The sequence below is a fragment of the Phalaenopsis equestris genome, unplaced genomic scaffold (assembly GCF_001263595.1).
Source record: "Phalaenopsis equestris unplaced genomic scaffold, ASM126359v1 Scaffold000055, whole genome shotgun sequence".
Classification (NCBI taxonomy): Eukaryota; Viridiplantae; Streptophyta; class Magnoliopsida; order Asparagales; family Orchidaceae; genus Phalaenopsis; species Phalaenopsis equestris.
Window position 1 is genome coordinate 1,423,879 of NW_018164497.1, and position 16,069 is coordinate 1,439,947.

General features: G+C 35.7%; 1 protein-coding gene across 2 annotated transcripts in view; it reads left to right on the forward strand.

The window, feature by feature from the left end:
* Positions 1-16,069, forward strand: part of LOC110019395 (beta-galactosidase 3) — a 104,974-nt gene that overhangs the window by 82,994 nt on the left and 5,911 nt on the right. For both annotated transcript variants that reach the window (XM_020717032.1, XM_020717033.1), the window contains 3 exons: positions 4,380-4,487; positions 13,290-13,397; positions 13,674-13,885. In XM_020717032.1, coding sequence (XP_020572691.1) covers positions 4,380-4,487; positions 13,290-13,397; positions 13,674-13,885 — 428 coding nt within the window. The remainder of the gene's footprint in view (positions 1-4,379; positions 4,488-13,289; positions 13,398-13,673; positions 13,886-16,069) is intronic.

Consider the following 16,069-nt stretch of genomic DNA (forward strand, 5'->3'; position numbering starts at 1 on the left):
TATATATATATATATATATATAATGGTCATCATATCACACGATGTCGGCTACGCTCGAGAGCTCTGCTAGGGCTTCCAATGGCCTTTTCGGTCACAATTGATTCTATCGCTGGAAGAGAAGATATCGCATCGTTAACCCTCGCTTCGGCGTCTGCATCTACGTCGATGTCGACATTTGCACTCCCTGTCGCGGCTCGCGTCGCGATATCCACTGTTCGTCTTCTTCCTGTCGCTATCGTTCTCTGCTCGACTTGGACGTTTGCACCTCTGTTCGACGTCGTCGTCTTCCACGCCTCTGTCACTCGCAGCTGTTGAGTGCGCCCGATTCTTCTGTTTCAGCATTGCTCCTGCTTCTGCTCCTGACAGCTCCTCTGCCTTTCGGCAACCTCACAGCAGTTTAACGCCAACAGTCTCTGATGGCGTTTCCTTCTTCTTTGGTTGAGCCGGACAAAGTCTCCTTTGCCCGCATGGTGGGTAACCCTCAGGAGGAGTCCGCAGTGGTATTCCCCTCAAGTTATAAGGAATGTCGTGAGGGTACAGATGATCTTTTTTTGGGACTCCCTCCTATGGATGTTATCAAAAAGAGTGTTGATGATCTTAAGCTAGTAGGCAAGTGGAAAGTGGGACTCATGGATGAGAGACATGTGTTGATTCAACTAACAGTGGCTGAAGACTACACCCGAATTTTCTCCAAGAAATATCTTAATATCGAAGACAAATCAATGAAGTTACTCAAGTGGTCTCCTAATTTTGACCCAAAGCTTGAAACTCACACTATACCGGTATGATTTAGTTTACCTGGTCTCAAGCTGCATTTTTTTCACCATCAGGTTATATATTCTATTGAGGTCATCCTTGGGGATTCTTTGAAACTAGATCTGACTGCTTTCAACCAACCAGACTCTCGGTGGCCAGAATACTTGTGGAAATGGATATTACTTTACCTGATGTTACGGAAGTCTGGCTGGGCACAACCCATAATGGTTATTGGCAACAAATCATCAATGAACACAAAATGGAACACAAACCGTCATATTGTATTCACTGTAAGATGTTTGGTCATACCATTGATAAATGCCACAAGCTTCATCCTATTTTGAAATCTAAGGTTCAAGTGAATGAGGGGTCTAACCCAACTGCTGTGGACATTTTAATTCCACTTGAGGAGGATATTACCAGACAGGAAGTGTCTGCTGCCCCTGAGGACCCCCCTGACACTGTTGTTACTGTTACTGCGAGTGATGCGATGCTGACACCTACAAACTCCATAGAAAACAATACTGATGGACTATTACCTATAAATGATAGTGTTCAAACTGATAATCAGAAAACCTCGCAGCTCTACTTCTTCAATAAGTATCCGGTGTAGAGGCAACTCATGTTTCACATATTCTAGAACCTATTGTGGGTACTATTTTTGGTATTCCTTCTGCTTCAAATCTACCCCATCAGACTGATTCTTTGGAAGAGGAATGACAAGTTTATACTTCCAGGAGAAAGAAGAAGAATGGAGATCTACTAGAGCTCAGAAGTCTTATGAGTGAGACTTTGGTTACTACGGGTAATGGTCAACACTTTACGAATCTGCTAGCTTGATCCCTACCGAGAACTAGAATCAGATACAAGACTAGATTAGGATGACCCACACATTTTCAGCGCTCGGGTGGTTTTTGGGTTTTTTTAATTTTTATAGGTACTCATCTTTTACATTTTTTGTGTGATGTATCGTGTGGGTTGAGTATTTAGGCCTACCCATACAAATCTATCTGTATCTTTTTCATTAAAATAAATATATAAATATATATATATATATATATATATATATATATATATATATATAGATGCCAGAAGAGAAACCTAATCGATTACGAAAAAAAACAATTATTATTACTGAATTCAAAAGGGTACAAACGAGACTTGCGACATGAAATCAGGACAACAAATAACAACTCAAGCATAAAGACACAAACAACAACTCCAATAAGGGTGACGGTAGCAGTGGAGATTTTGGTTGCAGCAGGGAGCAAGAACTAGGGCTAGTGGTAGGAAAACAAGGGAAGGGAGGCATATTTGACTAGAGGGAAGGAAGAGCAGCAAGCAGACGAATACTGGAAGGAGTTGGGGTCGACTGCTAGGATGCTGGAGGTGAGTCAGAGGGGAACAACAAGTTGGCAGCCTGTGGGAAGGTCTGTAAAAGAGCTGGCGGCTTGCTAAAGGTGAGTTAGAGGGAGGGCAGCAAGTTGGCAACTGCTGGACAGCGTGGGAGAGGGGGCTGCAGAAAGATAAATGTCTCGTTGAGGTCGAGCTATAGCCGGAGCACCACACTGACCCTTGGAGACGATCACCACATCGGATAAGTTACAGCCTGAGCACCTTCTTGCCGTTGGATACAGACCCTGGAGCGGAAGAATGCCTCAAAGGCAATAACTGAGATCAACAAACAACACCTATATAAAGAGAGGATTAATAGTTAAAATAGGTAAAGAGTAGGATAGTAAAGAGATATAATAGGCAAGGAGAGGAATATGAAAGAAGTAAATAAGGAAAAGAATTACAATGGAAAAGCATCAGGAAAGGAAAGGAAAGGAAAGGAAATGAATTAGTTAGGGAAGGGCCACCACAATCATTGTAGCAGCTACAATAATGCGCTGTAGCAACTATAATAACACGCTTGCGATACTGTAGCAACTACAGTACCCTGGGCGATAAGCTCTCACGTCAATATCCCATGATTGGGGAGCTTCAACTTTATCCGTAGAAGTTTTTAGAGCAGAAAAATTTTGGAAGGCGATGGCTTGGGTGGTAACGGATGTTAGGGTTGGGCTAGCTCTGATACCAAATAATATCTAATGAGAAAAACCCATTCCAGCACGAATTATACAACTATTATTTCTGAATTCAAAAGAGTACAAACGTGACTCTTGCAATATGAAATCACAAGAACAAACAACAACACAAACATAAAGACACAACACATGGACTTCAATAAGGGTGACGATAGTAGGTGGTATGTTGTCTCCAACAGCGAGAGGGAACTATGGCCGGTGGTAAGGAAGCAGGAGAAGGGACAGTAGGTTTGACTGTAAGGAAGGGGGAGCAAAAAGCTGACGACTGCTAGAAGGCATAGGGGTCAACTGGCGGGATGCTGGAGGCGCGTCAGAGGGGAACAACAAGCTGGCGGCTTGTTGGAAGGTGTGCAAAAAGGATGGCTCTGCTAAAGGTGAGTTGGAGGGAGTGCAACAAGCCGCGACTGTTGGACTACGTGGGGGAGGGGGTTGTTAAAAGATAAATGTCTCATGAAGGTCAAGCTACAGTTGGAGCACAACCCGGACCCTTGGAGACGGTCACCACCTCGGACGAGTTACAAAGCACTTAATCGCCGTCAGATACAATTCTCAGAGGGTAAAAAAGCCTCAAAGGCACTAGTGAAAAATAATCATCCAAAAATCTCCTCTAGCCTCATAAAACAACACCTATATAAAGTGGGGATTAGTAGATAAAATAGGTAAAAAGTGGGATAAGAAAGAGATTTACTTACTTACAGGTGTGAGGATCTATGAGCGAAAGCTAGGATTTTCCTCATAGCTAAAGACAGACGAGGGGGTAGATGAAGTGAGAAGGGTCGAGAACACAAAAGGATACTTTCGTGTATAAAAACAATGCGTAGAGGGGCGGCATCATGTGATGCTTCAATGTTGGGATTGGAGGGATATTAAGTCAAGATAATCTTTCAATGGCCTTCTTTAGTGAAAAATAAAATGATGCTAGACAACACTATTCTACATATGATATAAAATTTTATGCTATTATTCAAACTCTCGAAAATTTGAGACCTTACTTATTACATGATGTTGAAAGTTTTCTTTTGAGATTGAGTTTTAATACGTGTGGAGAGCTCTACATGAGGGAGTTTTTTAAGGCATGTGAAAGTTTTGGGTTTCAGAAATGGTTGAAAATTGATGTTACAGAAATGCAAGTGGTTAGCTTTCCTTGGGTTTAAAAGGGGTATGACCTTCATAGTTGACCCCAACTTTGATTTGTTTCTCCCAAATGCCTTACATATTTGGTCAAGCTTGTGGGTAGTTGCATGTTCATCTACTAGTATATTGGGCTCAAGCTAGGTTTTTGGGGTTCCACCCTCCTAAAACTTACGAGAGCTATGGATGGTTTATGGTACATTAAGTTAACGGTATAAGATTTTTTAGGTCCGTTTTGATACTGTGGTTATTTTGCACATTAAAATTTTATTAACAATTTTTAAACAATATAAACATCTGAAATTGATTTTTCATTTTAACTTTGTGTGAATCCTATTTTATCCAACATGCCTTGATGACGCTTTATCCTTGGATTTTCTTTTTTTCCCTTTGTTTTTAAAGAATGCAGGGCCTTTCTACGAATGGGTTGGAGCTGGATTAACTAGTGTCAAGATTGCAGGGTTAGATAATGGAACGATAGATTTGTCTTCAAATACGTGGAAGCACAAGGTACTTTTAGGAATCATATCCTTTGAAATCTTATTCAGTATTAATTTTGAGGTCAATGATACTTGAAATTTTTGTGCGCTTCTAAGTATATTAGTGGTTTGAATCTTGGTCTAGCTTGTAGAAGGAAATGTGCTTGTTTAATCCTTCTTATTTTTTCTTAATAAGCATTACACTTTAATACTTATATAAAATCTATTATATTTCTAGAAAGATTTTAGTTTTTAGATACATTTATAATACTTTTGGAATTGTGCTTTCTTATCTTTTTCTTTTTTTCTTTCCTTTTCTTTGGGTTCTTTATTGGAAGTGTTATAACATTCACTATTTGCAGTTTATCGCAAAAATCTCAAAATTCACAACAAAATTATCATCTTACATTTTCAATGCTTAACCAAATTCTCAATTATTTTTTATCGCAATATGTGCAAAGATATGAATTTGAATGTGTTTTTTTTTCTTACTAGGTTGGTACTTTTTTAAATAGTTTCGATTTCGGTGCTATTCATGTAATTCTCCATTATTTTAATCACAGTTTCATAGTATTTGGCATGAAAGTTACTGTTATTTGTCAGATGGTTTGGATGTATTTTTGTCTGTGGATGAATTACTTTCTTCTCATGGCTTTTTGGTAATTTGCGCTCAGGAATGGCACCAACTGATTATATTTTGTCTCCTTTAAAAAAAAGAAATGAATAAATAAAATAAAACTGTTTATATTATGTGTCATTGAATTTTATGGATCAATTTCTGTTAGCTTGAAGTTCTTATTTTGTTGGTAGTTTGTGGATTGAACACCATTCAACATTGCTAGAATTGCCCTCGGCAGAAAATATGCTTAGGGTTCCATTCGGATATAGATTATAACATTTCTTCTTATCCTTGTTCTTAGTTTGGCATCATTTAAGACAATCTTATTTCAATTTTTTTTGGTGATGCCAGCATTTTGCAGCCCTTTCGAAGAAGGTACCTAATTTCTATTGGATGACAGCTTTCAAAATAATTGCAATAGCATAAAGTGCGATATAATGTCTCCACTAGTGCGGGTTGTTTTCTTTCTAATTAAGCCCTTAATTATTCACAAAAAAAGCTTTGGATGAATCCTTGAAACCTTGTTAGTACATATTAATAATGCTCTGCTACTTTATCCTTCGATTTATCCTCAACATAAATAAAGAACATATTAAGAAGCATTATTTGGCCCTAAATTTTGTTGCACAAAACAAAAGATTTTATGCTTGTTCATAAAAATACTTCTAATCTCTAAAATTAAGTTGTTACAATAATTTATAACCCGTCAAGCATTGTCTAAACATTCTTCGTGATAGCTTATAATTTTGCTTCAATTTAATGCAACTTTTATACCTCAATGTGTTGTGGAGAGAAAAGGATTACTTGACTTTTCAGCTGCGCACCCAACCTTGTAGACCCTTATGGTTTAAAATTGCCTAATATGATGCATGTTTTTACTTTGTATTTTGAAAAGTTCACAACGTGGCTACGGTTAATTAGGTATTATAAGAGGTTTATACCTCACATTATATGAGACCCAGCGCAAAGAGCACCTTATCTTTAGTTCTAATAAGCTGTACACAATTAGATCTATGTTTTTTTAAAATAAATATAAGTAAAATAATCCTAATAGTATTTCTAACTTATCTACATAATACACAACTAAAGATGTAATTGAAATTGTTACTCTCAACATAATCATTTTTTAATTCCATAATTATTTTATTAATTAATAGTAATTAAATAAGGGGAAGGTGATTGAGATTTAAAATATGGAAAAATGACGGAACATTGATATAATTGGGCATAATGTGAAGGAAAAAATAAATCGATGATTTTAGTGAAGATTTGTTAAGTAATAAGAGTGATGCAAGTTTTGAGTAGAAATTTTAATTTTAATATCTTGTTATGTTTTTACTTTCATATATGTTAGTAGGAGTGTCATAAAGATTAATTATATTCAACTTATTTTGAATTGCTATATTATTTATCTTATTTTAATGTTTGTCTAGTCCTTTTTATTTTATGATTTGATTATTGAATGCTAACATATTACTTCTTAATTTGAATAATTTATTATTTTTATCATATTAAGATGTTATTATATCACATTTTAACTTATTAATAGTTTGAGATATTAATATTTTATTTTTTACTTCCCTTTTTTTTGTTCTTCAATTGAAAGTATATGTTACATATTCAAATACATTCTCATCTCTATAGATTAGGAATATTTCTAACATATAAAAGATTTTATAATTAGATGTCCTTTAATTAGTTACCTAATATATGCGCTTCCTAATATACAACCATTATATTTAATATTTTTGTAACACTCACTCTCAAGCTAGAGCATAGATATTTATCATGCTTAGATTTTTACAAATATAACTAGCTCTAGCTCAGTTAAGGGTCTTTGTGAGTATGTCACCTCGTTGTTTTCCAGTTTTAACTTTAGTTGTAGAAATCACTTTTTGTTCAATCTTTTCAGGAACAAAATGATAATTCGTTCATAGAAGATAGGGTTTGAAGCAATCTGAATTGCAACTTGGTTATCACATTACAACTATGCTAGAACTGTCATCTTAGAACCCATTTCTGTCGAGAATTGGGAGACCCACATCAATTCATTTAAATCTTGTGTCATTACTTAATACTCAAATTCTGCACTGAATCATGACACTATATTTTGTTTCTTATTCTTCCATGAAACCAACTTACCACCAACAAAAAGCATAATATCCAGTAATGGATATTCTATCAATCCTGGAACTTACCTAATTTGCATCAGAAAAATATTCAACATTTATGTCTATAATTCAGATATAGACTCCGTTTTTCAGGAGCTACTTTAAGATAACATAGTACCTGTTTTTGATCTGACCAATGATGGATTTTGGGGGAGGACATGAACTGATTTACAATACTAACTGAATACGTAATGTCAAGGCGAGTCACTGCGAGTTAATTTTATTCTCAATAACTTTCTATATCATTCACGATTATTAAAAGTGTCACAATTCTTGTTAAGTTATTGATTAGAAAACATCTGAGTGTTGCATGATTTGATTCCAATTTTTTCCGTTTCTGCTAACAAATCTAAAAGCATATTTTTCTACTAACAAGTCTAAAGCATATTTCCATTAAGATAGAAAGATATCCTTGCTCTTTGATACCTCAATCCCCAAGAAGTGCTTCAAGGAACCCAAATCTTTAGTGTTGAACTGATTTTAAAGAAATGATTTCAATTATAAAATTTCCTCTACATTGCTTCTAGTAATAATAATGTCTTCAACAGACATTACCAACATAATGATCCCAGAAGCAGATTGCTTTTAGAATACATTGTGATCACTTTTACTCTTGTGCATCCCAAACTCTTATACTATTTAACTAAATCTTTCAAATCATGTCCGAGGTCTTTGCTTCAATCCATATAGTGACTTCCAAAGATGACATACTTTCTCAAACTTCTGATGAGTAACAAATCTGGGATGTTGCTTCATGTATACCTCTTCTAAAAGGTCACTATGCAGAAATGCATTCTTTACATCAAGCTGGTACAAGGGCCAATTATTCATTGCAACCAATGATAGGAAGAGGTAAACCAAACTCAACTTAGCTACTGTAGAAAGTGTCCATGTAGTCAATCCCATAATTTTGAGCATAGCCCTTAGCAACCAATCCAAATTGGAGATGATCCATCATAATTTAACTTAACTACAAAGGCCCATTAACATCCAATAGCCTTCTTGTTAGAAGGTAGTTCAACTAGTTCCCAAGTTCCATTTTCAGTTAAGGCATTCATTTCATTAAACATCACTGCTTGCCACCCAGAATGGGATAGGGCTTATTGAGTAGATCTCAAGATCTTAGCATAGTCAAGACAAGCAATAAAGAGAAGTAGAAGACAACTGATAATAGTTAAAATTAGAGGAAATGTGATAGACACGTTGACATTTACTCTTTCGAATAGAAATATTTAGATTAAAGTCATTAGGAGAAGGATCCACTGAAGAAGAAGATATCCGTGACGGACTAGGATCAGGGGGACGAGGTGTTCTCGAGTATACATTGGTGATAATTGGTTTAGGCCGAGGCACTAGTGATAGAGTGGAGCCGAAGTATTGATGTGATATATTAACAACTCATCCTAATCTTGCGAGGATTTAGGCAATGATGAGTTATCAAAGAATGGAGTTTGTTCATAAAAGATGACATCAGTAGATACCATCTACGTATTTAATTAAGGGGGAAAAATCGATGCTCTTTTGTAAACGTGGGTATTCTAAAAGACAGTTTAATGACTTGGGGTTCAGTTAAGAAATCTGCAATCGAGTACAAAAATAAAACAAGTAGACCCAAATATGCATGGTTAAATGGGAAAGAAAGAGTTGGTTGGAAATAGAACTTGATAGGGTATTTGGTTCTATAAAATAGTCGAAAACATTCGATTGATAAAAAACATACAATAAAAACTGCATAAACCTAGAACCGTTTAGGTACATTAGTTTGAAACAAAAGAACTCTAGCGTTCTTAAGAAGATATATATTTTTCCTTTTTGGTACTCCATTTTGGGATGGAGTATCGGCCCAGGATGACTAGTGCAGTTTTGTGTCCTGTATGTCTGAAAATGTGCTGAGAAATATTCTTTGGCATTGTCACTTCTTAGAATCTTAATATAAACATTGAATTGAGTTTTAATTTCAACACAAAAAGATTGAAAATGTGACAATAATTCAAAGCAAGATTTCATTAAGTAAAACCAAGTCATAAGAGAAAAATCATCCATAAAAGTGGCAAAATATCGAAATCTATTAGATAAAACAGGAAAAGATCTCCATATATCAAAATAAACAAAGTCAAAATTATGACTAATTCCTCTATTAATACTAGGAACAAAAGGCAAATGAAGAAAATAGACACGACTCGCGAGCTAAAGAAGATAATTGTTGAAACTGAGGGTAAAAATTTTTTAGCATTGAGTGATGAATGATGCCCTAATCGACAATGGACCTCAAACAGAGATAAGGTCTGAAACATGCTGTGCTGAGATAGTTTGATATCGAAAATGCATATAGTCCCCTTCATTCTCATCCTTTATTAATAATTTTTTTCATCATAAGGTCATGAAGATAACAATGGCCAATGAAGAATAAAATACAACAATTAAGAGCATTTGTAATCTTGCCAACAATGATAAGAAGAAAAGATAATTGAGGTAAACTAAGGACGGATGTTAAAGATAGTGTTGGTGTAACATTAATGTTTTTTATACCAAGAACATTAGAAGTAGATTCATCCACTAAGGTGATGGAAGAAAGTATGAAAGTGAAAAAGAGTTTTGGATTATTAATGTGATCTATTGCTCCAAAATCAATGACCTATTGTGTGGAAGATAAATGAAGACAAGTTTCATTATTACCTGACTCAGCAAGAGTTATGATGAAGGGAGATTTCTTGGATGCTTCCTAAAATTGGAAGAATTTAAGCATATTCATCTGCATATATTGAAATTATTTGACTTGGAGGCTTATTAATAGTGACCATGTGGAACTCTTCTTATTCCTTTTGAGCAACCTCTGACTTTTTTTCTTAGTACGTTTAGGTTTATGGCAGTAATAACACGCTACCGTCGAGCCTTGATTTCTAGAATTTAGAGTTCTACTTCCATAATTGCCCTGAGACTGAGGTTTTCTTATGCCTTTATTTTTCTGGCTAGTAAAAGCACTAGGCTATTGTAGGAATGAAGCTTGAGAACTTGGAATAGTACACAACACTTTAGTATAGGGTTCCTTCAAAGTAGTAACTCTAGGGCCAGGTAGGATCTGTGATTTGACATCTTCATGCCGTGAATTAAGGCTAGCTATAAAACCCATAATAGTCATTTGTTCCCTTTGAACCTGTTGAATCCGGATATCATTTCTAAAACGCAATAATGCATTCAATTCTTCATAAACACATTTAAAGTGCATTTGATTTGTGTTGAGTGATTGATCTTATTGTTCAACTCGATAGAACTCCTTGCATATATAAAAAAATTCGAGATATATATTCTCTCCTAGAAAACACAAATGACAGTTTCTACATCGCATCCTTACATGGTTACAATGAGTAATATGACCAAATCAATCAAATTTGATAGAGTTCCATATTTGTTTCAACAAAGGAGCATCAACTCTCATCCACTCAGAATATTTCGAATTAGACTCAACTGTGGGATTGATTTTGTGGCGAGTCTCTTGAGAAATAAAGTAGAGTCTCACAATTTTATTTCAATAAAAATAATTGTATTTAACTTTTCATCCCTGCTTTTAGCCACTAATGAAATCAAATTTTTTACAACGTATTTTTATTCAACAACTATGATTATCACCAAATATTCAAGGAGACTGAATCAGTACTGAAAGTAACGAGCAGAGGAACGCCAAAGCTAATGATTTTGAGCCGTAGGAGAACAAATCCACGAACAATGAAGCTAACAATGCTGACGAAGCCGAATGAAACAGCTGATGAGGTGGCCTAAGCAGATGAAGTTGGAGGCAATGAAGCCGAATGAGGTAGATGATGCTGATCAAGATGAAGATGAAGAAGACCCCGACAAAATGATACAGAATGCAGTGATCGACATAAACAAAATAGATGAAGACAATAACTCAAACAAAGCCGAATGATGCATGATAGAGTGCACGAGCGATTTTGATGAGGTAGACGAGCAATCCAAAAGCGTGATTCAGACAACACAGATGAAGTTGACGAACGAACAAGCAATCTGGATAAGGCAGACAAATGATTCAGATGCACGATTCAAACGAACGAGCGATCCAGACGAATGACCCTAATGCATGATTCAAATGAACAGATGATCCAAATAAGGCAGACGAACAATCCAGACGACGTAGACGATGCCGACAAACGAATCCAATGACAGAGACGATGCTTTGATACCATGTAATGGGAAAGCTATATTTCTTCTTATTTCTCAATTGAAAGCATGTATTTATATGCACTCTTATCTCTATAGATTATGAATATTTATAGTATAAGAATGATCCTATAATTAGATCTTTTTAATTAGGTGCATGATATCAAACTTCCTAATTGCACGCTTTTTGATATGCAACCATTAGATTTATTACTTTCCAAGTCCTAATTGCACACTTTTGATATGCAACCATTAAATTTAAAACCTAACTTAGTTAATTCTTTGAATAAGTCTAAACAAGATTTTGTTTAGAATCTTTCATGATAGAAATATCATCTCGGATGCATTATCAAAGCTTTTTAAGGAGATTCCTTTTCCTCAATAGGACTCAATTGCTAATTGTAAAGTTCTCGCTCCTATAGAATTTGAAGTGATATGCTTAAGGAGTTTATTCTTGTTGTAAATTATGTTTGAGTTTGATTGAAAGTGATTCTTTGAATATTTGCAATATGGTGAACCCTCTCAAGAGAAATCCATTGCTTATTATATCAGGAAAAGAGCATTTTCATTTGTATTGTTATAATAATACTTCGTACAAATCATTTCATCAGATGTGATTCCATTGTCCTGGAAAAAAGTTCACAAAATAATGAATGAGGTATATTTCATATTTTGGAGCTCGCCATTCCTTACCAGAAATAAAAATCACAATTAAAGGACTTGGACATAATATTTTGTATCCAACAATGTCTTCTTGACCATTTGGAAAATTGGGTATGGATAATGTTAGATTTATTGATCCTTTTTCCTGTAAAGGCCATAAAATAGGCAATAAATTATCTAAATGATGATTTATTATTTCTCTAAGCGGTGGAAGCTCTACTATTGTGTGAATTTAATGATCAACATTTTTTCTATTTTATGGAGGATAATATCATGTATCATGTTGGCATGCTCATCAAAATCATTTTGCATCAATGAGTCAATACCTTGGGCTAATGGATTGGCTAGGGCCATTAATAAAACATCGGTACAATAATTAAAAATTGTTGAATGGCATGAAAATTTGGTCATCCATATCACGTCACAGTTCACTTTGCTTGTCTTGTTTTGTGGGTTTGAAGCTATTTTCTCCTTGGACTGATGGCTTATATCAATTATGAAATAACCATATGATAGAATGCCTAACTTAAGTTGGAAGGACTTGATGGTCTTGAAGAGAAGCGCTTGCAGTCTAAGCACCTTTTGTTATGTAGATGACATATGGCTCAAGCTTATGATGAATTAGTCTGTTCTTGAAACTTCGAAGTTGGACAATTAATTCCAACGATGGGAGGCAGGTTTGAGCTTTCAATGGAAGGCCCTTTTGTGAGCAGGCTTTTATGTGATAAGGGCATTGATCTGTTTCGCCTTTTTTTTTTTTTTCATTTTTGTAGTAAATATTTCCAAACCATATTCGACAATTGTCATGCATTCAATAGATGAATGCATGCCGGCAAAAAGCTGGCTAGACCAAAGGCTGGTCGTTGCAGTCATATCCCACCCTATATTCAAGGCATGCTCAGCTATTGTTTCCATGTTGTTCTGGAATTCTTACCATTATCTGCCATCTTAAATAACATTTTTTGCACCATTTCTAGAACTCTTCATGCTTTTGTCTCTTAGTAACTTTTTCTGAAAGTTGCATAATTATCTTTTTTGTTATTTTAGCCTGAATGAATTATATTGCATATTGGAAGCAGTAAATTATCTTATCAGTGCAATGAAGATAGTCAAGATGTATCAATATATATTTTTGAAACTATAATTATTTATTAAATGCACTGTTTGAACCATCTTAAGTAATCCGGTTTTACTTTTGTTGTAGATTGGTTTGGAAGGAGAGCATCTCAAAATTTACAGTAATGGTATTGATAACGTTAAGTGGATTACCCCATCTTTGCTGCCGAAGGATCAAGCATTGACATGGTACAAGGTATTGTATAGTCCTTTCTTTGAATATCGCTGGTTCATCTTGAATTTTATGCCAACCTAATGGGACTTGTTAAAAGACAATATTGAAGGAGTTGCTTTGCTTTGTTTAAAATATAATTTCCACTTTGTTGATATAGTGGTTCAAAGTTAATTGTTTATTCCCACAGCTATGTTGTATTGACGCCATATTAATATTACCATGTTAGAAGTCCAGCACCTATGATTAGTGGAAGTTAACTTTATTTGTTCCTGGTTTACATTGGGCTGAACTTTTCAGGTCAATATGGATGCCCCGAAAGGTACTGAGCCTGTAGGGCTTGATATGAAATATATGGGGAAAGGCCAGGCTTGGCTGAATGGATTTGCAATTGGAAGATACTGGTCTAGGAAAAGTTCTTTAAATGATAAATGTAGTTCCAGCTGCAACTACAAGGGCAAATTCTTCCCTGACAAATGCAGAACAGGATGTGGGGAGCCAACGCAGAGATGGTAATTTTGGGGCTCTTTGAGATCAGTTTCAAAATTTTCCTTTTTTTTTTAATTTTTATTTTTCTCCTAAAAAATTTATCTTTTTTTTTTGGATATTTTTTCATGCATTTATAATTTTCAATAGAAAAGCCCATCAGTTGGACCTAGTTTCCAAATAAAGGGGTGAGTCACAGCAATTTCTCAAGAACAATCCGATTTTCAGTGATTCAAACCTTCTTTTCTCTTTGCTGTTCCAAGAAATTAAACAAACCACCACCTATTTTTAGATAGTTGCAATCTCTTTTTCCCTGTCGAGATTGAGGTGACTGATCCTGCACATGGGTTGACTAACCCACCACCACCACCATCTGCTAGTTGGCAACTATTATCTTTTTTATCAGCTGCATAAGCAACAAGTACCAATGACATGAATCAATGGCCGAGTCCCTTACATTGGGTGTCGGTCAACTTTTTTTCGATTAGATTAATTATGAAAATATGGTATATGACCGTTGCGACATTAGAGGTGTGCAGTGTGCAGTCTGGATGGGCCTTGAAATTCTTGCTTCTGCCATCATGTAGACGGGAGCTTGGGATTCCGCTCTTGTTGCCTCCCGGAGCTCCTGTTGCGCTCTTGTAACATTGACTAAAATTCCTTCTTCATCAACATTCGCCAGAAGACTCAATGGAGGCGGGAGTTAGTATCCCGGGGAATAAGGGAGACAGATGAGTCAGCAGTGGGTGAGAGAAAAAGTTTCCAAATACTAAAAACAACTCAAAATATTTTTTGTGTTGCCTAAAAAATTAGATTTTGTCGTCTTTCTAACTTTTTTATGGAACCATAAGCAAACTTTACAAACTAAAATGATCTCAAAAGCTAAACTCATAGAACATACATAAACTATAACTGCTGAGGTGCTTCTAAAATGTATTAGTTAGTTCACGTCCATTTATAAGCATCCCGACAGTTTTTATTCATTGAATCGTTGGGTTAAGCAAATATCATTATTCTTTTGATGCTAATATTTTCTGTTCGCTTGTCTCAGTTTGGCGCATCAAAAAAAATGTACTTTAGCATGAACATCTAGCTTTCGAGTTTGATTCTCTTTAATCACTCATGGAACCCAAGTAAATTGTTGATTACATCAACTAGAAGAAACTCTTCAGTGAATAGTTTCATATAAAGTTTTTCCCCAAGTGACAACCTTTAAACTGTGCTCTTAGACTGGCTACTATTGGAACATATCATCGAATGCATCAGCACAATCCCGTGACGTGATTTAAATAAAATAATTTAAAATTTAAGCAACTGTTTTGAATGGCTTGTGATTGGTTGTACTTCCAAAGTCAAATAGGCATGTGCTTAAGGGCATGTGTTAGATTAGGAATTAGTTTCTGGGCCACAACCTAAATGTTCAAGTCTTTAGGTGGATTTTTTTGCTAGTTAGCAACTACTCGCTTTTTTAGTGGGAATAGGTATGTTTAAAAATCATTATCTTTGCTTCTTTCTCAATGCTTCGCTAAAAATAAATTAGGTGAAGGGAAATTACCTAAGGTTGAACTGTCATTCAATTGTCATAAATTTATTTTGGTTCCTCCAGATAGAACCTTTGTTTTCCTCTCTTTTCTGAGTTTTATGCTGTTTCTTCTACCTTTTTTTATTCGCTTTTCTTTTATAATGTCTTTGTCAAAATTTTGAAATCAGTTTAGGAGTCCTGAAAGTTTTCGCTCCACATGAAGCACTTCCAGACACTCCACTCCAATTAAAGCGCTATCAATTCAAGGTTCTCTCCAACTGCTATTTTGCACAATTACAACAATTCAAACACTCGAGTAACCTGTTAGCATGTAATGTGCCAGCTGTAGCCCACCGGCTGTGCCTCAGCCTGTTTGTAGCCTGCAGGATTGCCAGTTGTTGCTTCTACTAGCCTTGAAGCCGCCAACTGCCACTTCTCCATTTACTGTCTGCCAACTTGTCTATTGTTGAGGAAAGAAATTCTTTCTTGTATTCATTCTTCAATTTAAATAATTCAATAAATTTGATTATTATTTTTCATTTTTTATCAGTCTGTCTATGGTCTGATTGACGCGGGGCTTTGGAGGCATGCTGAACCGGCTTGTTGGATGGCCGGCTAGACCGGCCAGGATAGATCCCGGTCCATCACCACCCCCCCCCCCCCCCCCCCCCTCACCCCGCCATCTCCG